The 24,327-nt window shown below is 36.8% G+C and overlaps 1 protein-coding gene across 1 annotated transcript; it reads right to left on the minus strand.

Annotated features, from left to right (window-relative positions):
* Window positions 1-140: 140 nt before the first annotated feature.
* Window positions 141-18,664, minus strand: LOC127882059 (solute carrier family 25 member 36-like). The gene is made up of 7 exons (XM_052430464.1): window positions 18,524-18,664; window positions 15,078-15,323; window positions 14,107-14,184; window positions 13,383-13,483; window positions 9,421-9,487; window positions 2,071-2,336; window positions 141-973 (listed from the first exon to the last, which is right to left on the minus strand). The coding sequence occupies exons 1-7, from the start codon at window positions 18,565-18,567 to the stop codon at window positions 768-770; spliced, it is 1,008 nt and encodes a 335-aa protein (XP_052286424.1). The 5' UTR covers window positions 18,568-18,664; the 3' UTR covers window positions 141-767.
* Window positions 18,665-24,327: the final 5,663 nt, after the last annotated feature.

Consider the following 24,327-nt stretch of genomic DNA (forward strand, 5'->3'; position numbering starts at 1 on the left):
TCCTATATTTAATTCGTTCTCATCCTATGAGGCTATATAACATTCATAAATGCATTTGTAACTGAAACCAACCACAAACTAAACTAAAACTGAACATTTCTAAGCATTAATAATGCCAACATGACAAGCACCAAATTCCAAGTTCCTCCAACACTTCTCCATCAATCAACGAATCAAGAAGACCTTGCACATCAAAATTACAGGGGCATTGTCAATTTCTTCGGACATTTGTAAAGTCTTGCACTTTTCCACATCTCAGCCTTGTAGACAACTTGATGTGGAAGCAAAGTAGAACCACAGATCGTTGAAAAGATCGTTAGCTTAAACTGCCAAGCTGTGAAGACTGACTAGACAACCAGCTCATCCGAAACCTTATCTCAAATACCATCACACAATATCACAGACATTTTCTGTGGCATTTTATTACTTCCTCTCGAACAATTGAAAACGCACAACCGTCGGCAAAGATTTACACCTTAGAGGTATTGAACTGAGCTCCTTCAAAGTCTATGAAAGACATTATGGAAGTCGTCAACCATGCAGTTGTATCCACTAGATCCTTTTCAGGGCTTCCCATGGCTCACAATTTTCTTCAGCCACATTTGCCTTGCTATGGCTGAAATCTTGTCATTTTGGCTATTTTATTATTTTTTATGATGAAAATGATGGAGCCAAATAGAAATTCCTTTAGCCAATGTGTCAATTTGTAGCCACTGGCTAATTTGGCGAATGGCAGAGTAAGCCTTGCTTTGGGTCACATGGCCAGTTCACGAGATCTGCCAGCACTCGTAGAGGTAGACGACGAGTTCGTAGGTGGCCATCATGGTTGCCGTGTTGGGGATCTGTCTCACGAGCTGCGTTGCTAGGCCCCTGTACAGGCCCCTGTGACCCTCCTCCTTAGCAACCAGAAAAAGGGTCTGGAAGAACGAGCGGTATTTGTTGCCTTCCTCTCGTAATCTGGTCCTTACCACCTCTGAAATAAGACACATTTAAATTATGTTTATCTTGTGTTTGCTTGATCTCCGAAACCTCTGAAATTAGACAAGTAGTGTGATTCAGGTAAACGAGGCTTAATGCGCGTGCATAAAATGTCTACACAGGCTCATCTGGGCCGACACTTTTGGCTTTTATTGATATTTTTCCGGAAAGAAAGTCTCTTCTTAACACAAATCCAGTTTAGGGGGAAAGTATTGACTGCATAGACTAATCTAGGACGACACTTTTAGTGCCTGCAGTAAGCACTGTTTTCCCAAAACTTAAGATAAACTATTTGATCTTACATTTTTACAAGCAATATAACTCAATTCTCTTGAATGTATTTGAGCCAGTCACAAGCCTTTTAGATTATTATGACTAGTGATAGAACTTTGGTAAGTAACTAAAAAGGTGTTATAAGTGCATATTTGAGTGGTGATGTTAATACCATGTGGATAGGCAATAAAGTAAGCCAGGGCCCTCACACTACTTTGGGGGAAGGGGTCCGCAGCCCTTAGGAGGGGGAATTTTCGCGGCGTTTCCCTTTTTGGGAGATTTTTTTACTTACTCTCTCATTATTTCATTTGTACATGTTTGCACTATATTTATTGCATTTTTCATAATTTTGTATGTTTGAAAAGATTAAATTAAAATAGAATTGAGATATAATTATCATGAGACACATCTTTCTATTAAAAAAAAAAAAAAAAAAAAAAAAAAAAAAAAAAATTTATTTTTTTTAGGGGGAATTTTTCCCTCCGAAAGGGGAAAAAAGTATACTTTTCAGGTGGGGGACTGCCGCCGAAATTCGGCAGATTTGATAGATTGAGGGCCCTGTAAGCCCAGGTTTTTGAGGAGGATCCTGCAGCCATTAATCAAATGAAGTCATAGAACTTTTTCATTTTTAATATTGGCAAAATGTACTAGACAAAATCACAAAAGTTTAAGTGTAAAAAGATCATACCATGTGGATAGGCAATGTGTCACAAAGACTGGTGATATGAACTTTTTTATTTTTAAATGTTGGTGAAAAGTGTTAACACTAAACACAAAATTAAAACAGGTCACATGATCAAAGAGGTCACATGATCATACCGTGTGGATAGGCAATGCAGGTAGCACAGGTCTTGGAGCAGGCTCCAGCGACCATGAATCGCAGGAAGTCCGAGACGTCTCGCTCTCCAATCATGGAGCGGCTGTATTCTGCCAACCGCGCTTTCAATGCCTCATACATTACAAAATGAATGACTGTTTCAGTGACCCCGAAATAGGAGGCTGTGATGCCCTTGTAGAAACCCTTTAGTCCATGTGTGGTGTACACGTCCCTTATGCACTGTCGCACCGTCAAGCTGTTGTTTTTCCTGAAAATAGACAAAATCTTTCATGTAATTTCAAGCTAATTGTATGAAAACAATGACAGAAGGTTTAGGAGTTAATTACCGTCATTTAACCCTTTCCTTCTCAGATACACATGTTCATGCTTTTGGCGTCCCTTAGGAAATCAAATTAAAGAACTTTATTACTAGATCCAAGTTTTAAAGGCTTCATTTCCAACCATAACATACTGATGAGCATCAAACAGCATAAAAACCTGATTAGACTGTGAGTTACTGGCAGGCTGTCCCGGTTGTATGGTTTTTGCATATAGCCGTTTTAACATCACTTTTGAATGGAAAGGTTTAAGAGTCTGATTACAAACACAAACAACAAAATGTTGTGTTTTAAAAGTAATTGCAAAATATCCATATACAGGGTTGTTTACTAAAAAAAAAAACTTACATAATATGATATTATGTAAAACATAATATGATATTATGTACATAGATGTTCACATCAGCAAAATATATTCTGTTCTAAATCTAAGTTTTTGCATCAATAAATGCTGAGTGCACTTGAACAGAGTTTTGCTCGAAACCTTCATTTATGTACCAGTAACTGCGCACACTAACAATCCATTACCAATTATGAAACACTTATTGCCACTGTTCCCTATGTTCTAATGGCAGATTTTAATATCTTCCAATCATCTCTGTAGGCTATGTCGCCATCAACCAGACAGACATTGAATTTTGTATTTGATGATTAAGCTTTAGTTGATAGCTTGAGGCTGTTATACATCAATGCTGTGCACAAATAATTACTCAGAGAAGTGAACGGGATATGTTTATCATTCTAAATCATAAACTTCTGATCCAATATATGTATCCCGGAAAAGCAACTTTTTGGAAAAACCCACTAATCTGCTGGTACAAATAAACATGACCCATTTATAATTCTTTCAAAATCACACACCGTATCAACCGTTATAATTTAAAGTAAGCTATCATTGGTTGATTTAATGTACCAGCGTTGTTTGTACCGGGGTGATAAGTGGCGTTTTCTAAACTCGTGCTTTTCCGGGATAGATCTATTACATAAATTTCAGCCACGCAGAAAACTCTATAAATATGCTCTTAATATATAACAGTTGACAGAATTGCGTACACTTTCTCTACAAAACTATGTTAAAGTACAATTTTCCACACTGAAGATGATCTGTTTTTTGAGCTTCATTATAGAGTTAATCTCAGTGATTAATCTAGGTCCGCGTCCTGCGTCTCTGACGCATCAAAATCGGAAAAAACGCACCGTAGCGAAGTATGAGCGTCCTCGAGGACGCATACAAATCCGTGTTTGTATTTCTCACGAATGCATATATTTTACGACGCCGTATGTATCACGCTGTTAAAATTCTACAAGACACATTTTCATTGGCTTACAGAGCCGCATATGCTAAAAATAACCAATCAGTGTATTCGTTCTAAATTTGCTTCGTCGAGATTAATTTTAAAGAGCCCGGATGATAATATTCGTTCGGCTGCATTAAGAAAAAATGCCACCAAAGAAAGTGTTAAAGCTTGACACAAAGCAGCAAACTCTTGTTAATTTTTGGCGGCCCGATACTGGCGGACATGATGACTCGCTCGATTTATCCGCGAGTGTTAACGAAGAGAAGGAACAACCAAGCGCAAGCGTCCGAGATGTAAGCCAGCCAAAGAAACGTGAGTTTTTGACCAAATGGCTTTCAATGTACTCTTGGCTTAGATTTGTTGAAAGAACAGACACGCATGACAACTTTATGTATTGTTCTATTTGCGACGAGAACAACGCTAAAAATAGCATGGTTCAACAAATGCACAATAGAAACTACCAGAATACAACTTTGGTACGACATGCAGGTCACCCAGACCATGTAAATGCTGTACGTGCTGTACCCCAAATGAAACAAAGCCTGGCTGTAGCTTTGCAAAAGGGCTCATCTGATAAAGATAAAGCTATTGAAGTCATGTTCAAGACACTTGAATGGATGATCAAGGAGGATTTGCCTTTGTCAAAATTCCAATCTCTTGTTCAGTTGCTTCATGATTTCAATGTAAAGGACTTAGAAATTTCAGTTATGGAGGTCAAAAAAGGATCGGAGAGTCTATGAGTTCAAGTGACGATATTATATTTGAAACGGTGAACTCATAGACTCAGTGTTAACAGTTAACTTTATAGTTCTTCTTTTTTAAGTTTTTTTTTCTCATTTATTATTATTGTTTTTCATTTCTAGTCAGCGAAATCTAGTAAGGGAAATTCTAGTCTTGTCAGTTGATTAAAAGTTTAAAAAAAAATGTGTTTGTGCTATTTTCTTCAGCCCCCAGGGAAAACACGCAAGGACTCATGAATAAAGTTTGGGACTCATTGAATTTCTATGGGACTCATTGTTTTCAAATATGTGAGTCCTGGGACTCATTGAAGCAAACTTCTAGATTAATCACTGTAATCTATTCATCATTTTGACCTTCATTCAAGTTATTATGTAACATGTACTACTGTCAGCTATAAATAGTGCAGCTCTTCAAAAGCACTCAAAGGCCAAAGAAATAGATTATTTGAAAGAAACTCTTTGTTTGGCATCTTGATTAGAAAAAAAAGAAAGTATTATGAGATACCAGTGTGTTTTTTTAATCATGCAATTATATTTCAGAAGTACTGTACGCTAACAACACATACCGGTACTATGAAATAGGCAACTTTGTCATAATAACCTGTGTTTGTGATACATGCTTTTTGCTATTGTATGAACTTTGATGGAAAATGTTACATAATTCCAGCATTACTCACTGGTAACATGTTCCTGTCTAGGTTACATACTAGTATGCCAAACTGATTTGATGCAGAATGTTAGTGTAGACAGTTAATGTCTATCCATAATCTCTGAGAGATTAAAGATAGACATTAATGGTAAATTGGTTGACATAATTGCAAGTTCCTTGCCAGAAAACAATATTGGAGCAATGAGAAATGATTAAGGTGTTCAGGTTTGAGGAGGCGAAACCAGTATTTGATGTCTTTGGGGAAGATCTAGAGAACGCTCTAGTACATTACGCCACGGCGAACTTTAAGCAGACTTTTAAGGGCTTCATTAGCGACATATTAATGTGCTAAAATGTTAACTATTTCACTAGAAACATTAATTATCCCCACGCTTTTTGAAAAAAAGGTGGGGATATTGTGGTTATCTCCGCCGTCCGTCCGTCCGTCTGTCCGTCCTGGCCACTATCTCCTCCTACACTAAAAGCACTAGAACCTTGAAACTTACACACATGGTAGCTATGAGCATATGTGCGACCCTGCACTATTTGGAATTTTGATCTGACCCCTGGGTCAAAAGTTATAGCGGTTGGGGTGGGGCCGCGTCAGAAATTATCACTCATTTTTTTAGGTTATTTTACATTGACTTCTTTATTTCTACACCGATTCACTTCAAATTGATACTGGACCTCTCTTATGACAATACGGTCAATCTCAACCATGCATGGCCCCATTCCCAACCCTGGGGCGCCCCGCCCACATAGGCCACACCCACCAAAAATTTCCATTTACTATAATTTTTTCATTTCTACACGGATTCACTTCAAATTCATACTGAACTTTTGTTATGACATTAGGGTCAATCTCAACTATGCATGGCCCCAATCCCAACCCTGGGGCGCCCGCCCACATAGGCCACACCCACCAAAAAATTCCATTTACTATAATTTTTTCATTTCTACACGGATTCACTTCAAATTGATACTGAACTTCTCTTATGACATTAGGGTCAATCTCAACTATGCATGGCCCCATAACCAACCCTGGGGCCCCGCCCACATAGACCACACCCACCCAAAATTGCCTTTACTATAATTTCTTCATTTCTACACCGATTCACTTCAAATTGATATTGAACTTCTCTTATGACAATACAGTCAATCTCACCTATGCATGGCCCCATTACCAACCCTGGGGCGCCCCGCCCACATAGACCACACCCACCCAAAATTGCCTTTTACTATAATTTCTTCATTTCTACACCGATTCACTTCAAATTGATACTGAACCTCTCTTATGACAATACGGTCAATCTCAACTATGCATGGCCCCATTACCAACCCTGGGGCCCCGCCCACATAGACCACACCCGCCCAAAATTGCATTTTACTATAATTTCTTCATTTCTACACCGATTCACTTCAAATTGGTACTGAACTTCTCTTATGACAATACGGTCAATCTCAACTATGCATGGCACAATTACCAACCCTGGGGCGCCCTGCCCACATATGTCACACCCACCCAAAATTGCCTTTTACTATAACTTCTTCATTTCTACACCAATTCACTTCTAATTGATGATGAACTTCTCTTATGACAATACGGTCAATCTCAGCTATGCATGGCCCCATTACCAACCCTGGGGCACACCTAGGTCAAACATTCGTCGTGGGGATACGCGTCGGCCTCTGCCGCGCCATTTCTAGTTTTGATATTATTTTGAACTCAAGACAATCTTGATAATAACCTGCCTAAAATCGGCCATACAACAACCTTGAGTCAAGATGATTGTCGTACTGATTTTATGCTAGTTACATTCTTATCTCATAAACAAACTTGACCTGAAATATGGTAAAGAGAACAGAATTCAATGTACGTATTTGTCAGGGCCTTCAACATGCATTTTGTTTCAGCTTCTGATATGAACTTATTTTTTCAAGTGTAGGTCTAACTTAATACAATCCAAAGAGTTTCCCTATTGTATATAAGAGTTTACTGTGATGCTTTACTTGTAAATGTACACACTTTCTCAAAAAGTATTTCTCTTTTAAGGAATGTAGGTAAAATATGCACATAAAATAATAATCACAATTGTACACTTTTCAATAAACTACAATCATGTATGTTGCTGAATAAGTAAAAATAACACATTACCAAAAATTCATTAACATTAAAATTCAGACTTAATTAAATGATAATAAAATTTAATTATTAAGATTAATTTACTCTCATGGTGCCTACATAATTGTGGTTTATATATAAAAAAAAAAGAAAAATAACACACACGTTTACAAAATAATTAAACAGGCGAATTACATTAGACATGTGTCATGTTCAATACAAGGTACAACCTTGTAGGCACTGGACACGTTTAAATACAAAACTTTTCCACACTTAAAACTCAAATATGCATAAAGCTAGTCACAAATTGTAAAAGCCACGTGTCTCATTTAACAAGATTCAACTGATTGTTTTTCTACATATTCAGTGCATGTGTCCTAGACAAGTAAAACAAGTTTCAACTGGGAGACTTCAAGCATATGTCAGAAGCGAATGTCCTGGTTTAACTCATTGACTGCACAAAATTAATGGCCCGTGTTGACAATTAATTTTGTTTGAACATGTAGATGTATATAAATACGCGTCTTTCTTTTTGTTAATTGACTAGCAATTTATATACTCTGTTTAGTTTGTCAAATATTAAGTATCCAAATACTCCCAACCATTACGCTTGAAGATATTAAATTATTATATCTAAATAATAATGAATACCAAATGATGCAGGCCCAAAAACAAATTAATAATTTAATATTTCTTTCAGTTGCTTGTTTGTCAATAATTTGCTTAAATATGATGCAAAGACGGTAAGGTTTACATAGAAAAATAATTAATAAAGTAGGGTGACATACGGAAACAGTTTTTAAAATAATTAAGTCACGTTTCATGTTAATGAAAACTACACCTACATGTACTAAGACTGTGAAAACAATGAATAACAATGAGTAATCCAGACCAAAACACAACGTAAACAATACACCTGCAGTGGAATGTAAACTGTGCTATAAAGGTAAATGATCTGTGACGTTCTTATAGTGTAGAGTAACCTTGAAACAGTTTAAGCTATCATGCTTTACATGCATGCATCTAGTGGCTGCGCTTGTAGGTAAAGGCAATTAATCACAAGTCGGATTTCTTGGGGTACATAATATTTTGAGAGTGTGTACCTAGTACTTTTGTTTGTGTGAGGGGAAGGTTGCTAAACATATGTTAACCCATTTATGGCTAGTGGACTCTCCTGTCCTTCTAAATTTGATCAATTTATTTCCAAAATTAGGGATGTCTAGTATTAGGGGTGTCAAATTGGCAAAATCTAAAATCCTGAAAATAAGCCTAGCATGTGGAAGGCCAGTGCCAAAAGAGGGTTAACAGTGTTCTCCAGAAAAATTTGAGTAGCCAGTTATATTTTCAAAGTAGCCGGCGATTAAGCAATAAAACTGGTGTATTTGCACCATTTCGAGTGATATTTTGGGGAAAAGTAGCCTGCATCTAGATAGAATGTAACCGGTGAAATCACCGGCTGACGGTGTTTCCGGAGAACACTGGGTTAATAATTCATTTAATTATGTTAACTGTGTTTACAATACATTGTATGTCAAATTAAAATAATTTGTTTTTAAAATGACATTTAGTGACAGAAATCTTTAAATACCTGAACAAAAATCCTCTAATTTATATCAATATCAAAAGAAGTTTTTGAGGGCCTAAATCCTGAATTCAGGAATAATCTTGAACTTTGACACCTCTGTAGTATATTTATTTCTAAATTTAGAATATTTCTTACAGAAATTCCTTTAAGCAAACAGCGCAGACCCAGATGAGACGCCGCATGATGCGGCGTCTCATCTGGGTCTACGCTGTTTGCCAAGGCCTTTTTTCTAGACGCTAGGCATAAATGGGTTAATATGACATCGGCTTTGTAAATGTTTACAAAATATAATGCACAAAAACGATATTTTTAAGGAAAAGTGCAATACCTTCACCCATGAAAAGCTTATTTAACAACCCTCACCCAAACATACCAGAACTTTGACTGACGTGTAGTACATGCTTTATTGTTGTTTTAAGTATACTTGCTGCACAAATATTAAGAAAATTCTCTAAAATGCCAAAGGTTAAATCTATGAATCAAAATATACATGAATGAATCACATATCTCCTCAAAGCTAACCCACAGATTGCAAATGTGGTGACACAGATAAGGCTGATACATTGTGTACTTTGTTATCTACTACTGGAAAGTACATGTATTAAAGCAAACATACTAACTTTTGGTCCAACTGCAATCGGGTTTTGATGAGCCAGATAGGGTTGGTTGCAGTGCATGCTGTTACCCCTACAAACATAATAAGCTTGATTTAATTAAATGTATTATTATTGATCTTGCGAGTCTCGCAATAATAAAACTTAAATGCACACAGTGTTGAAAGTTACTCAAAAGTGTGATTTTGGGAACACCTTGGGGGAGGAAAACACCTTTCCTTCAGAGTTTTTCCAACCACTTTGGGAAAGGGGTCGAGGCTCTTTGGAGTGGACAAAAAAAATCATGTCATTATTTTCTTTTACATCAAGGATTTCGTTCACCATTTAAAGGTTTATATCTCTGTATTTTTTAAGTTGAATGTTGGTTTGTATAATCCAATCTTAAGCACTTAAAATCCAAGGACACAAAATCTTAACCAACAGAGAGATTTTAGCAACTGTTCAAATTAATATATGTTTCCCCAAGTCTTTTTACCACATTACATATGGGCTGTATGTGATCTGTGAAAAAATGGGCTTAATGCATGTGCGAAAAGTGTTCTCCAAGATTAGCCTGTGCAGTCCGCACAGGCTAATCAGAGACGACACTTTCCACTTTTATGATATTTTTCGTTTCAAGAAAGTTTCTTTGAAGCAAAATCAAGTAAAGGCTTGAAGTGTCTTCCCTTATTAGCCTGTGCAAACTGCACAGGCTAATCTGGGATGACACATTACGCACATGCATTAAACCCTCTTTTCACAGAGCGTGGCTTCAAGTATATCCTATTTACTTGGTTATGAGATGGGAAAATTTTCCTCAGACTTAAAAATTAAACTCAAGTTTTCCCATTTCATTTTGACATTAATTTTGTCTTGAACCACAACAAACCTTTTATCATATTGGCCACAACAAACCTTTAATCATACTTCTTTATAACATAAACAGACCTAATTTCCTATTTCTTGGCCCAATTTCAAAGTCTACAATAAGTATTCAACTGCGTCTTAAAATCACATTCATGAATGAATTTTACAACGACCTTGACAAAATATGTAAACGCTAACAGAACCTGTCGTGAATGCTAGGTTTCTAAAATTAATATGTTAAGAACGCAACACAACTAGCGCCAAAATTACCCATTTTATTTCTAATTTTAAACCATGCAACAACCTTTAGACAAACTACATGTATGTACTGGTATTAAAATGTCCTTGACACCCTCATAAAGACAGTTTCAAGTTACTGTAAACAGAAAGATCTGCCAATAAACTGTCATACAATTACAATTATCAAGTTGGGTCACAAACAAGGAATCTTCATGCGTGTGAAAGCAAACACTACAGTTATTTATCTCAAAGTCATTGAAAAATATTTTTTTATTCCAACTGCAGATCATGCGGCTGAATCAATCTTGGAAAACCAGCATAGTGTCACTTTAATACTGGGTTTTAGAGGTGATTCAATCAAAACACATTCCAATTACGTGTACTTTCTTACATGTCCATTGAAAATATGTTATTGAGTAGCATGATGCAATTTATGCTAAAACATTGTCACACTAGAAATGGCGCGGCAGAGGCCGACGCGTATCCCCACGCCGCATGTTTGACCCAAGGGCGCCCCAGGGTTGATCATGGGGCCATGCATAGTTGAGATTGACTGTATTGTCATAAGAGAAGTTCAGTATCAATTAGAAGTGAATGGGTGTAAAAATAAAGAAGTTATAGTAAAAGGCAATTTTGGGAGGGTGTGGCCTATGTGGGCGGGGTGCCCCAGGGTTGGTAATGGGGCCATGCATAGTTGAGATTGACCGTATTGTCATAAGAGAGGTTCAGTATCAATTTGAAGTGAATCAGTGTATTAATGAAGAAATTATAGTAAAAGGCAATTTTGGGCGGGTGTGGTCTATGTGGGCGTGGCGCCCCAGGGTTGGCAACGGGGCCATGCATAGTTGAGTTTGACCGTTTTGTCATAAGAGAGGTTCAGTATCAATTTGAAGTGAATCAGTGTAGAAATGAAGAAGTTAATGTAAAATAACCTAAATTTTTTTTATAGTAAATGGATTTTTTTGGTGGGTGTGGCCTATGTGGGCGGGCGCCCCAGGGTTGGGATTGGGGCCATGCATAGTTGAGATTGACCCTAATGTCATAACAAAAGTTCAGTATCAATTTGAAGTGAATCCGTGTAGAAATGAAAAAATTATAGTAAATGGAAATTTTTGGTGGGTGTGGCCTATGTGGGCGGGGCGCCCCAGGGTTGGGAATGGGGCCATGCATGGTTGAGATTGACCGTATTGTCATAGGTGAGGTCCAGTATCAATTTGAAGTGAATCGGTGTAGAAATAAAGAAGTAAATGTAAAATAACCTAAAAAAATGAGTGATAATTTCTGACGCGGCCCCACCCCAACCCCTATAACTTTTGACCCAGGGGTCAGATCAAAATTCCAAATAGTGCACCGTCGCACATATGCTCATAGCTACCATGTGTGTAAATTTCAAGGTTCTAGTGCTTTTAGTGTAGGAGGAGATAGTGGCCAGGACGGACGGACGGACAGACGGACGGACAGACGGACGGACGGACGGACGGACGGCGGAGATCACCACAATATCCCCACCTTTTTTTCAAAAAGCGTGGGGATAATTATTCTTTATAGAAAGAAAGAACATAGCTTCATCCAATAGTTCTACTGGGTATAATTGCAAATTAGTTTTCAATCAAAACACAATTTTTACTCGCTAGAATACTTTTTTCTTTAAAAAAAAGAAGATAGTAACACATTTATTTATTTGTGACAACTATGCACATTTTTAAATGGATAGAAAATGTATCAGATAAGAATTATACAATGTGTTTTTTTGTTGTTCAAATTCGGGGACGATAAATGGCCACTTCCCAACCGGGACCTAAGAATTCTAATTGATGATCCCCCTCACACCAATAAAAAAAAAATCAGATCAACATGTGTATCTCCCATCCAGCTTTTAAAGTAGAACAGAAGTAAATATGATATTGAAATCAATTATTCTTAATTTTGAAGCATTTGTTATCAAAACAACAGCAACACTAATTTTCCAATTTCAGTCAAAACACAGTAATTTTTCCAAATCTAAATGAACCCGGTCCCATTCCCAAAATGGTGAAAAAAAACACTGATTATTCTATACCCAGGCAGTCCAGTTGATAAAACTTCAAAAGCTGATAAGAATAAGCTTTAAGGTAGAAATAGAGTAACAGTTGGTGGCCAGTTAGTCTAGGGCAAGTAGATTTTAATCTGGGCAATCAAAAGTTGGTCCAGCTAAGCATCAAGCTGTTTAAGCCGCAAACGATGTCTTTCATTAAATTATTGTATGAAAATAGACTACTGTAAATCAATTACAATGTTGTTCTATTTGGCAAATGCAATCTTTCAACTCAGGCTCATAATGGGATATAATGTATTGAAAAGTCTCATCAGTAATGTTGTTGTTCTATTATCAATAATTTTAGTTAAAAGTATTTGATATGACCTGTACTTGGCTCTGGACCCATAACTCTTGGTTTTGCAACTTAAGTAATTAAGAGTATTGCAAGTCCAGGCAACCAACTGTTAAAAGTAGGTTTATATAACTGAAGCTGTTGTCTCTTTGGATAAAGTGAATAAGAAATTAAATGCACAGATTTTAGGTTAAAATAGGTAAGGGGTTAATGGGTCTTAAATGGTGACTAATTGAGTATTGCTCGAAGAAAACATGGCTCAGTGCGTAAAGTGCTGTCCCAAATTAGCATGTACAGTCCGCATAGGCTACCGCTAATCAGGGACGACACTTTCGGTTTTATGGTACTTTTCAATAAAAGGAAGTCTTTTCTTAGCAAAAATCCTGTTTAAGGGGAGAGTGATATCACTGATAAGCAAGTGCAGACTGCACAGGCTTATCCCTGTCAACATCCAACACACATACATGTACATTACGACTCATTTTCATTTCGTTTTCATTGAATAACACTGACCTGCAGTGACTGCTGAGCAGATGTGAACAAAAGGAGTGTCGGGGTTCCATCGAGCATTTAACGTCTTCTTGGTGTTCGCGTAACAGAAAAAGTAGATTGCCCTGAAGATACAGCGCATAAAACAAATTAATGAAAGTTACCCAGTTTTTTAAATTTAATTTTTGCAAAATTATGATGCTTACAACATGATGCTTACAACAGCAGATTTACAATTGCCAAGAAAGTAGCAAACCAGAGAAATTTCCTTTTAACCCTTTCAGTGCGGGAACCGAATTTTGAAGGCCTTTGCAAACAGTTTGGATCCAGATGAGACGCCACAAAACGTGGCGTCTCAACAGGATCCAAAATGTTTGATATTCTGATAATATTCTTTGAAAAAAATCGAAGAAAATGCGAATTTTAGAAATTCAGCAGACGACATTTTAGCAGACGACAAATTTCCCAGCATGCAAAGGGTTAACATAGTTTAAATGTTTGACATTGCAAACAGTGGAAACAGAAGAGTGAATGCTTGATGATCTGCAGAAAATGTGAATTTGATGCAATAATTAAGAATAGTAGAATATAGTATGGGAATAATAAAATATATGAATAATGCATGCATTGTTCATGATCATTTTGTTTTTGAGGATAGTAAAAGTTGTTTTCAGCCCCAGAAATCAATTTAAATGTATGTTTTTTAAGGGAAACCCCTGATTTGATTCATAAATTAATACATAGGTACCTGCTAGGGGCTACTCCGACTAGATTTGGACCAAGACCCTTGAATAACCCCATAACTCCTTCATTTTGTATAATATGCCTGAAAAAAAAAGAAACATGCATGTCAAAATTGAATAAACCACTTACACATTACCTTTTCCAAGTTCTTCAATATCAATGAACAGGGTTTAAAAATAACAGTTTGGCTAACCAAACTTCTCTCAAAACATCTTGAACAGAAAGATGCGTTTCCTAAGGTAATCCAGGGTGAGGATACATTTGTATCACCAGAAATTTTAAGAGCAACTGGCGAGTTGGACCAGGCTCCTAAAATCCATCCTTTTAACTTCTGCACACAGCAGACACATTTAAAATACAGAAAAGTACAAACAGGTTCTTGAAATTAACCTTTTTCCCCATAAGAAGCAAAGTGAAAATGGCTTTTGCAACCAGCATAAAAAATAAAACCAGAACAGCCTGTGAGTAACTCGCAGCCTGTTCAGGTTTTATGCTGTTTGCTGCTCAACAGTAACTACATGTAAGGGTTGGAAATGAAGCCTTTAAAACTTGAATTGAGTAAGAAGGGTCTTAAATTAAATGTAACTTTCTAACGGACTGCAAATGCATCAAAATAGCTAAGTAGGCTAAGTGGTAGAGGGTTAAAGAAGGCAGAATTTGGCTCTTTGATGTAAGCATTTTCCACTTATGAATCAGCAAAATGATCAGTTGGATGCAAAAAGGCTAATTTCACAATATACATGTATTGTTGTATCATTGGAATTGAAAATTGCTTGGCATTTTATTTAAATTTATACCAAACACAATTTGCAAAGCATTAAACAAATATGCCATAACACAATCACTTCAGAATTTCACCTTATATAGCTCCTGAACATTTCAAGTGAAAAGCAATTAAGATTTGACTCGTGCGTTTGAAAATCTGTTGAAATCTCTGACTCTAAATAACAAATTGCAGAACTGTGAGAGTATTACCTGAGACAGAAATATAATCCAACAGATCTACTTTGCGCCAGCTGAAGTGCATGCTCAGCAGCTAAAGTCCCTTGTGAACTAAAGTTTTTACACGAGTTATAGTTCAAGGTCTGCGAACCAATTAGTCCCACATTGGTCGACACAGCTTGCAAATACACTGGCTGGAAAGAGGCACAAGATGACTGTAAGCGAGTCTTTACCACTTCAAGTGGACAAGTTAGCACAGCTCCGACTGTTCCTCCAATTCTGAAATGACAGACACAACCATGAAATTTGTCTGAAAATTCTAACTTAACCCTTTCAGTGCGGAAACCGAATTTTGAAGGCCTTTGCAGAACGTGGCATCTCATCAGGATCCAAACTGTTTGCTATTCTGATAATATTCTTTGAAAAAAATCGAAGAAAATACTAATTTTAGAAATTCAGCAGACGACATTTTAGCAGACAACAAATTTCCCAGCGTGCAAAGGGTTAACCCTTTCCTGCTCAGACGCAAAGTAAATATGGCTATATGCAACCAGCATCAAACCAGAACAGCCTGAGAGTCAGGTTTTATATTGTTTCTTCTTATCAGTAGCTTAGGGTTAAAAATGAAGCTTTTTAAACTTGGCTCTATTAAGACAATAAGACTAGTCTTTAATTTAATTTCATTTCTTAGGTACTTCGTACCTACCATTGTATATTGTACCTACCTGAGTTTTAAAGCTAGAAGGTTTAAAATTACAAGCAGAATGAGATAAATACTGTAGTCATGTTTGGGCGTGTTGAAACAGTTATTTCAAATAGACAAATAATTCAAAATGTGTTTTATGTCCATCTAACTAATTAAAAGTCTTTTATATAAAGATATAACTGAACTGAAATAACTGTTTGCTATCCATGAAAATTAAAAAAACTTCACCTGCCAACCTTCTCAGATAAATTTAAAAGGAGTACCTGTGAAATCAAGGTGTATAGCTTATTTTGACCTTATCAATATATTATGTATTAAACTTGTCATTCGATAGAGACCATGCACTTTAGTATAATAGATAAAATGTTCAACTTAAGCTTTATAACATTTATGACTTTCATTATTCCCTAAGGCCACTTGTGTGAACTTGTAAAGCTGTTTGGAAAGTTAGTTGCAAAACCACAAATCAACTCCAGCTACATGTACATGTGTATGCCCCTATGGGTGGCTAAGAGACTTACATACATGTACAGTCTCATATTCATATAAGCTCAAAACATTGAAGAAGTGGATGATTATTTTCAAAAGGTTTTACTTAACAAATAATCAACAACAAAATAATTATATTCATCACACAATTTTGTTCACACTACCATAAACTAGAGCTTTGTCACAGACGTGATGAATACCCCCACATGCTGTATTGACAAAAAATATTTTGCATGTTGTCTACACAAAAAACAGTGGACACCATGCTCAATGTTTAAAACGCACTAAGTTACCCCGTGACCTAGTTTTTGACCTGCCGTGACCCATCTTCGAACTTGGCCTAGACATTATCTAGATACAACTTCTGACCAAGTTTGGTGAAGCTCAGATGAAAACTACTTGAAATTGAGAGTGGACACCATGCTAAATGTTTAAAATGCACCAAGTGACCCCCTGACCTAATTTTTGACCCGGCATGACCCATATTTGAACTTGACCTAGACATCTAGATACAACATCTGACCAAGTTTTGTGAAGATCGGTTGAAAACAACTTGAATTAGAGAGCGGTCACAGGGCTTTTTTTCCTGACTTTGTGAAGCGGCCCTGGCCCCCTTATTTTGTGAAAAAATGAGTCGCGAACTTTTCAAAATTGTGAAAAAATGAGTTGCAATCTTTTCAAAATTGTGACAAATTGAGTCGCGAAACTTTTCAAAATTGTGAAAAATTGAGTCGCGAACTTCTTAAAATTGTGAAAAACCGAGTCGTGAAATTATTAAAATTGTGAAAAATGACCCATTTTGTAAAAATTCACGGCCATGTTAGGTTTGTGAATTGTCCTTTTCAAAATTGTGAAATGTCCTTCCACGGCCACTCATAAAGAAGGAAAAAAAAGCCCTGGGTCACTTAATACGGACCGACCGACCGACAGACAGACAAGTTCACTCTTAAGTCAGTGATTTTTTTTGCTCAAATTTACAGCCGAATTTCGGCTGCTTCCCAATTGCGAAAATACACGTTTTTTCCCAAAATTCTGACCAAAATTTCCCAAAAAAAGCCCAACTTCCAAAAAAACAACAAAAAAAGTTTTTTTTTTTTTTTTTTTTTAGAAAGAAGTCTCATATAACTTAATTATGATTTCTTAAATCTAGGTCTCAACTTTATTTTTTAAACATCTTACACAATATATAACTTGAATTTAGTAATTTTTGTCCATAAATCATTATCAAACTTGCCACTTTTATTGATTAAAAAAAAAACCAATTTGACCAGACTCCTTTTCTAGAAAACTCCCTGAACATGCACTTAAAAACAATATCACTTCTGTTACTTATAATCCTATTTATAATGCTTAGTTTTTCCCAATTTCATGGTTTATCGCGCTATTTTTCCCAATTTCACGGTTTATCGCGCTAATTTTCCCAATTCAAATGGCACAGGCTGTAACAAATTAAAGCAAAAAAAATCACTGTAAGTTATATATCCCCCTAAACTTCGTTTGTGGGGGTATAATAAAGGCTATCTATGCCTTGACATACGGTAACAATCACCTAGTTCTTCTTGAATGCTTTGAGCTTTTATGAGTACATAGGTACAGCTCAACATTAATTCATTGTATTAATACTAATAGTGCAAGAGCTCCAATGCCATATAACATTATAAGTGGCGTAAAAGAAGACAGAAACAACACTTGCTTTGGTCAAAAGACGTTTCCTCACACTTCAGCGACCTGGAGGGTCAATAGCTGGGAGATGGATTATTGCAACTAAAGAATCAACCACGTGTTTCATCAAGGACAATGTCATCATCTGAGACCAGGCAGATGTGTATCACAATCATGCAATACTATTCCATTGTTTCTGGGTTAAAATAAATTTATTTCTACAACTACAAACCTTAAAATGTCAGCATATAATAATGGATCTCAATGTTTATCTTGCATTTAAGTATCTCACCATACTTAATCATTCTCAGGCCTTGCTACACAATCGGCACATAATATTTGAGTTTACATAAACCATATCGTTTGCATTCTTAAACACAAATATTTTAATTTCTATAAAAGAATCATCATTTGTCACTTGTGCAAACCATAAGTAAAATATAACATTTGCATTTCAGAATAAGAATTAAATATGTGTGCACGATAACTGTGTTTCGTAACCGATCAACTTTATTCATAATTCCGAAATGAAAATGAAACGGTTGTAAACGTTTAAGTAAAAATCAACGAATACACTCCACTTTCCAGCAATGATAGTTGGTAAAATTACATGCAAACTTACCCTCCAGCAACCAAATGAATTCCATAATTATTGTTTGAAGCCATCAACACGAGTTACACCTTACACTTCGCCATCGAAACGTAAATAACACAATAACGTCAACACAATTTCGTAGAGTGAAAATTTCCATCACACTCACACGGTTCTGTGTTTACATTTATAGCAGCCAATCAAAATGAAGGACATAACTCGGTCGCTGTTCTTATTGGTATTCTTATTGTAGCACACCGCGACCTCGTGCACAAAAAACCCTGACCCTGAAAAAAGTATGTGGGTCACAAATATTTATTTTGGTCACATGGCGCTTTTCGTGCAGGCGGTCTGTGTTCAATGCCCGTTAAACTTTTTACAATAAATAAATATTTGTCAATAAACGTTTTGATAGATAGTGTACATACACGTGATGCAATTCATATATTTATAAACGTTCTGTCATAGATATATCATTCTTTATAATGGAAAGTGCTAGATATCTACACAAAAATAGGTAGGGTCATTTTTTAAATAAATTAACGTTCTATATTCCTTACTGGGATCTTGGTTATTCTACACATTGAAGCTGCGACTCGAACTATGGACCTTCTTAGATCGCGTGTCGGCTTTAGAAAAAAAGGTAAAGTTTCAACGGTCCAACGAATCGTTATAGATACTGACCTCTTAAACTTCGAAATACACGTACAGACCGTACGTAACGGTATGTCTGACCACACACTGACCGTGTATTTATTGCTACACGGTCTGGTGAATAAGATGATTCAATGCATTACATGGTAAAATCCAGGACATCGATCGTTCTTACTATGGTTGGCGTATGTTAGCCTCGCTTGATTGGTCATTGTCGGCTCGGGTACTACGGGGTACTTTGATGTACCCCGGGAACAGAAGTATACTTAAAAAAATAATAAGTTAAAATTTTCTTAAACGTAGGTCTGCACAGCCTTTGTAAACGCTGCAAAAGTCATCCACCGGCTTAAGCAACCTGAAGCTATATATATATCAAAGCGCTGAAAGCATTGCACTTGTTCGCCGTTGCGTTACCATAGACACAACTCATTTTTCAAAATAAAGTTATTTGCCTCACCTTGCGCATATAAAAGCGGATATGACTGCCGGCACCAGTTGTCTGCCTTTCTCTCTGTGCTCCTGTCATTGGCAGGCTGTCGGATCCTCTCCTCTCCCAACTCCAGTCCAAAATGCACAGCACGTCTTCACTTGCATATGTCATGGACAAGTGCTTTTAGGTCGCGCTTGCAGATGTCCGTGTAGCGGAGATGTGGCCGACCGGTTGTACTCTTGCCTTAGACAAGCTCTCCATACAGGACGTATTTGGGGATTCGGCTGTTATCCATCCGACGCAAATGCACTCGGCATTAGCTACAACCACCTCCCCCAGCTGCTGCTAAGACAAAAAAGTTCGTTGAAATTTTTTTTTTACTTATATAATATAAAATATAAGTAAAAAAAAAAAAATTCGACGAACTTTTTTGTCTTGTTAATTTGTATAATTAATGTACAATTTTGAGAGCATTGGGAGGTTATAGCAGCTGGGGGAGGGGGATTGTAGCTAATGCCGAGTGCCTGTGATAGGACGCACATGGCCCAGCTATCTTAGACGACGCTGACGAAGAAGATTGGTATGCTGAGGATGGCTTCCCTCTCAGCACATCGTGATTTGTCACGCAGTCGCTCCATGAGATGCAAAGTACGAGTCGGAGGCAGCGCAAATGGAAGGCGCTTAGCCTTTTCTACTGGGATGCGTACAAGGTCAAGGATTCGATTGCATACATGAGATTGCTTAACACGCAGGCCTTTACACACCTATCATGGTGCTTTAAGTACGCATGCTATTTTTTCGGCGTCAGCTGTATACGCCAGCTTTTCACCTTAGCCTGACCTTTGTTAGCGTCCAATAGAACTCAAATAAAACTTCCCGCGGCCAAGTACAGATGAATACACTTCATTGACTGCATTGGCTGATTTGATAATACCACTAGAACATTGGAAACATGTCCGCGTCTTTGTAACACTGTTTTACTGCGTGTTTAGCATGAAACAGTTTTATCTCTAATAAAAAGGCTTTATAGATAGAACAGTTTTACACTCAATCTCGACATCAATACAGTTTGTGCGTACATCTTTTATTTTCAGAGGATTTTCAGCGCGAGAACGTTGTGTACATAAAGGCCATGTTCTCATATTTAGTACTGACTTCCATATTCCTGTCAACATGTTATATGTAAAAGTATAAAGAGCAGTGGAAGCGATGCCTCACTTTAATGTGTTGCATTTCAACCCGCGAGGTATAAGGGGTCAGTTCGCGGTTAGTGTGTTTGAATGTCAGAGTTTATATACAGATCAGACCTTCTGTGCTGTTCGGAGTTCGCGGTCAGTTATATAATAGTTATATAATAAAGACGCTATAGCGTGAACTAGGTGAACCGGAATTTTCTTTACCACCAGAAAGATGTGAAATGAAGATATCCAGCGATATTATTTTATGGCATGTCAATAATAGATTCTTAATGTGTTTTCAACAATACCATGATAAATATTATTTTAATTAATTAACAAGAATTATTCCATCATATTTACTAATGAATTTTTGCAGCATATTGACTAATGTATTAAGTATGAGCGCGATGATTCTCGATACTGTTAATAATCGAATCAAATACACGTAGCAATTCCCGATAAACCACTCAAACAGGTTTGTTCGAAGAACGCGCGTATACATATTTAAAATATGTACGGAGACTTCGCGTGTGGCCGGTTGACTTTGGTTTTCTTTTTTGTATCTTTAGGTTTATGACCAGCAATATGTAATAATGTAAAATAAGCCGCGAAAACTCCGCGTAACATCCCGTACTGCGTTTGATGCAGCTAAAAACTGCACAGAAAAAGATATTAGCTATCCTTGATCTCATTCATTTAAATCTTTACCTTCCATAAACTCCAACCACAATCAACGCCGTATATCTTTTTTAAAGATATTTCTTGTTCACACTCACTTTGATAGCCTGTTAATGTTTGTTGAGGTCTTGCCAATCCTGCTTCTAGTGAGAAGCTGACGACATCTAATACATAGTTAATTATTAGTTATTAATGGTGATGGGTGATGGTTCGGCATGCTTAGCCATCACCTGTGTTAATAACATGTAGATTTAAACACCTTTGTATGAAACTGTCTGAGTACATCACATTTTATTGTAGATCAAACACAAAATTGGGATTATAATTAATTTGTGAAAACTTCAGCTCATAGGTATGCATGCAATTCTTATTTTAATTCTTCTTAAAGACTGAAAAGAGAAACGTTGAAAGCAGAAAATGACGATTTCAACATATGAATTTAAATTAAAGAGTTTAAAAAGTGTTTGGGTATGTAACATATTCGACGTAGGCAAAGGTCATTCGTAAATACTCGGCATATCTCGGCAAAGCCGAGATAAACTTACCGACTGTGAAAGTGGCCGACGTTATCAGAAAGACATACGTGTACTTGCCACAAGAGAATTCAAGTTTTATTTTCGCTAAACTCGGTGTCGCAAATCAAGTCTTACTGACTGACATGTAGACAGCCACGATTAGTAGTGGTCACAGCCGCGTCAATGCAAGCAATTTTGGAGGCCGAGAATTTCCTAAATTTATAAGTTGTTTGTGTCTTTTCCTTCATGTAAACCATGCTTTTTTCAATGTCTATTTGTATATTTATAGCTACAAAACAAAAATACAAAAGAAGAACGGAGATTAAATAAACACATGTAAGTCAACCAGCAACACGGGAATCTCCCATATCAACCAATAGTTCGACATTTATCGCACCCTTTGAAAGTCGGACTTTTGAAAGTATTTCAGCATTATAGTATATTTTAATTAGCTGACATGGATATGGTCTCCGCCTGGCAACGGAGAGGCCCCGGATCGATCCTCGTTCAGAGATCAAGATATTCTCCAAAAACACACCAACTACTGGATCTAAAATAGCAAACCGACCAGTGTCTTGATATGCATAAAGCTTGCGTTGAACTCGGACTAAAATAAGAAGGTATAAGAACTCGTTCTTTTTTTTTCAAACGTGTGTGTGAAAACGACGATTTAAGCTGAAATTCCGTTCACAGTCATACCCCATCATAAAGCGCCCTATAAAAGTCATTAGGCAACGTAAAGGGTTCACTAATTTCAGTCCCTGGCGAAACTAACTGTAAGAAAAATTGACAAATGAGTTGTCTTGTCTGATCTTGCTAATTATATTTCGTTGGGGCAGTTGTCAGAGGGCTCGGAATGGTAAGCACAGTATACAAGAGGCAAATTAGGAGCAAAGTTACCAGATATACAGTGATAATTTTTCATTTTTAACCAATGAGTTTTTAAAGTGCACATGTGCTTAAACAATGAGCTTTTTCCAAAAATCAATGAGCTTTTTTGGTTTTCAAATTATGAATAAAAAAACTTGAAACATCAACGAAGTTCTAATGATTCATTAACATTTAAATTTCGAAAAGTAACTGTTATTACTAAAAACACAAAACATTAACACTAAGTTCCGAGTTTGTTATAATTAAATTAAAAACACATAACATTAACACTTGAGTTCCGAGTTCAGTTCTTTGAATAGAGTCGACCATCCTTAGCCTGCCACCACACACTGACTACCTCCAATTAATTGATCTTGACAGGGTTTGAATTTTTTTTGGGGGTGGCATTTTGACAGTTCAGAAAGCGAAAGCAGATGCGAACGTTTCGATGGTTCTACGTCGTCTTATTTAACCTTATAGTTTACGCACAAAGCAGACAACCAGCATGAAACGCAGATACAAATGACATAGTATACATATAGCCTGTGTAACAGTAAAAATCACCTTTTGCGTTCCGATGAAATGCGGAAAAATTCCATTCTATACATAGATGGTGACGTCACTACGTTATTTTCACGTCACTACGTACGTTATTGTCACCTCTATACTCAATCGCACATTCTCGGCCCTTTCCGTCAAACATCGGATAAGTACCTCGAAGGAGATAGTATGAATACACATTTCGGAAGCGGTATTGCGGTCTACCTACGCGGGCCTACGCGAATCAAAATTACAAAGCAAAAACAAACATGGCCGGTTTTGCGAGTTGTTTACATTTTGCAAATATGAAAATGGGGATTTTCTATGCTCTGAAGCCAGAACAAGTACAAACTCTACAGGAATTATAGACGCCATCGTTGTTATTGTTTTTGTTGTTGTAACATTCTTAGAATGGTATCACGTGGGTGGACTACTTTCAACCCGTATTTCTCCCGAGTCCGATTATGATAATCTGCGAGGGGTACCGAATGCTCTATACTTAGACGCATCACGCACCTCCATTTGGAGGCATTTATGACTACGACACAAAGAAGTCCGCGGATGAATGAAGAATTTGCTTTATAAGTAAACATTCATGTTATGATTTAAAAGTTAAGTATTATTTTGTTCAGTCTTACGGTCTTATGTTAGTATCAATTATAATTTTCGTTAGTTTTCAACAATTTCGCTCTTTATTCATATTTTTTTAAACAGAACTTTCACTTTCGGTTGTATAACAACATGTAACCTTTATTGACGAAAGTTTGCAAGTTTTCAAAACCGCTTAAAAAGTTTCAGAAGGTGTGTCTGATGCATGTTTTGAATAGACACAATGTCATAGCTATATTGCCGACTAGTATGGGAACAATTTGATAGTTCAAGTGGCTCCATTTGCATTGCAAGAGAAGTTCAAATTGACTTGTTCCGTTTGTTAAATTTTGACACCCTTATTATATATTTTTTTATAAG

This window comes from Dreissena polymorpha, chromosome 5, assembly GCF_020536995.1.
Source record: "Dreissena polymorpha isolate Duluth1 chromosome 5, UMN_Dpol_1.0, whole genome shotgun sequence".
NCBI classification, from domain to species: domain Eukaryota; kingdom Metazoa; phylum Mollusca; class Bivalvia; order Myida; family Dreissenidae; genus Dreissena; species Dreissena polymorpha.

Bases quoted from the DNA above. Each gene is read 5' to 3' on its own strand.
- LOC127882059 (XM_052430464.1), bottom strand. From the start codon at position 18,567: ATGGCTTCAAACAATAATTATGGAATTCATTTGGTTGCTGGAGG. The intron at 15,324-18,523 runs GTAAGTTTGCAT...CTGTCATTTCAG, and splicing joins ATTCATTTGGTTGCTGGAGG to AATTGGAGGAACAGTCGGAG. The intron at 13,484-14,106 runs GTACCTATGTAT...CTGTATCTTCAG, and splicing joins GTCGGAGTAGCCCCTAGCAG to GGCAATCTACTTTTTCTGTT.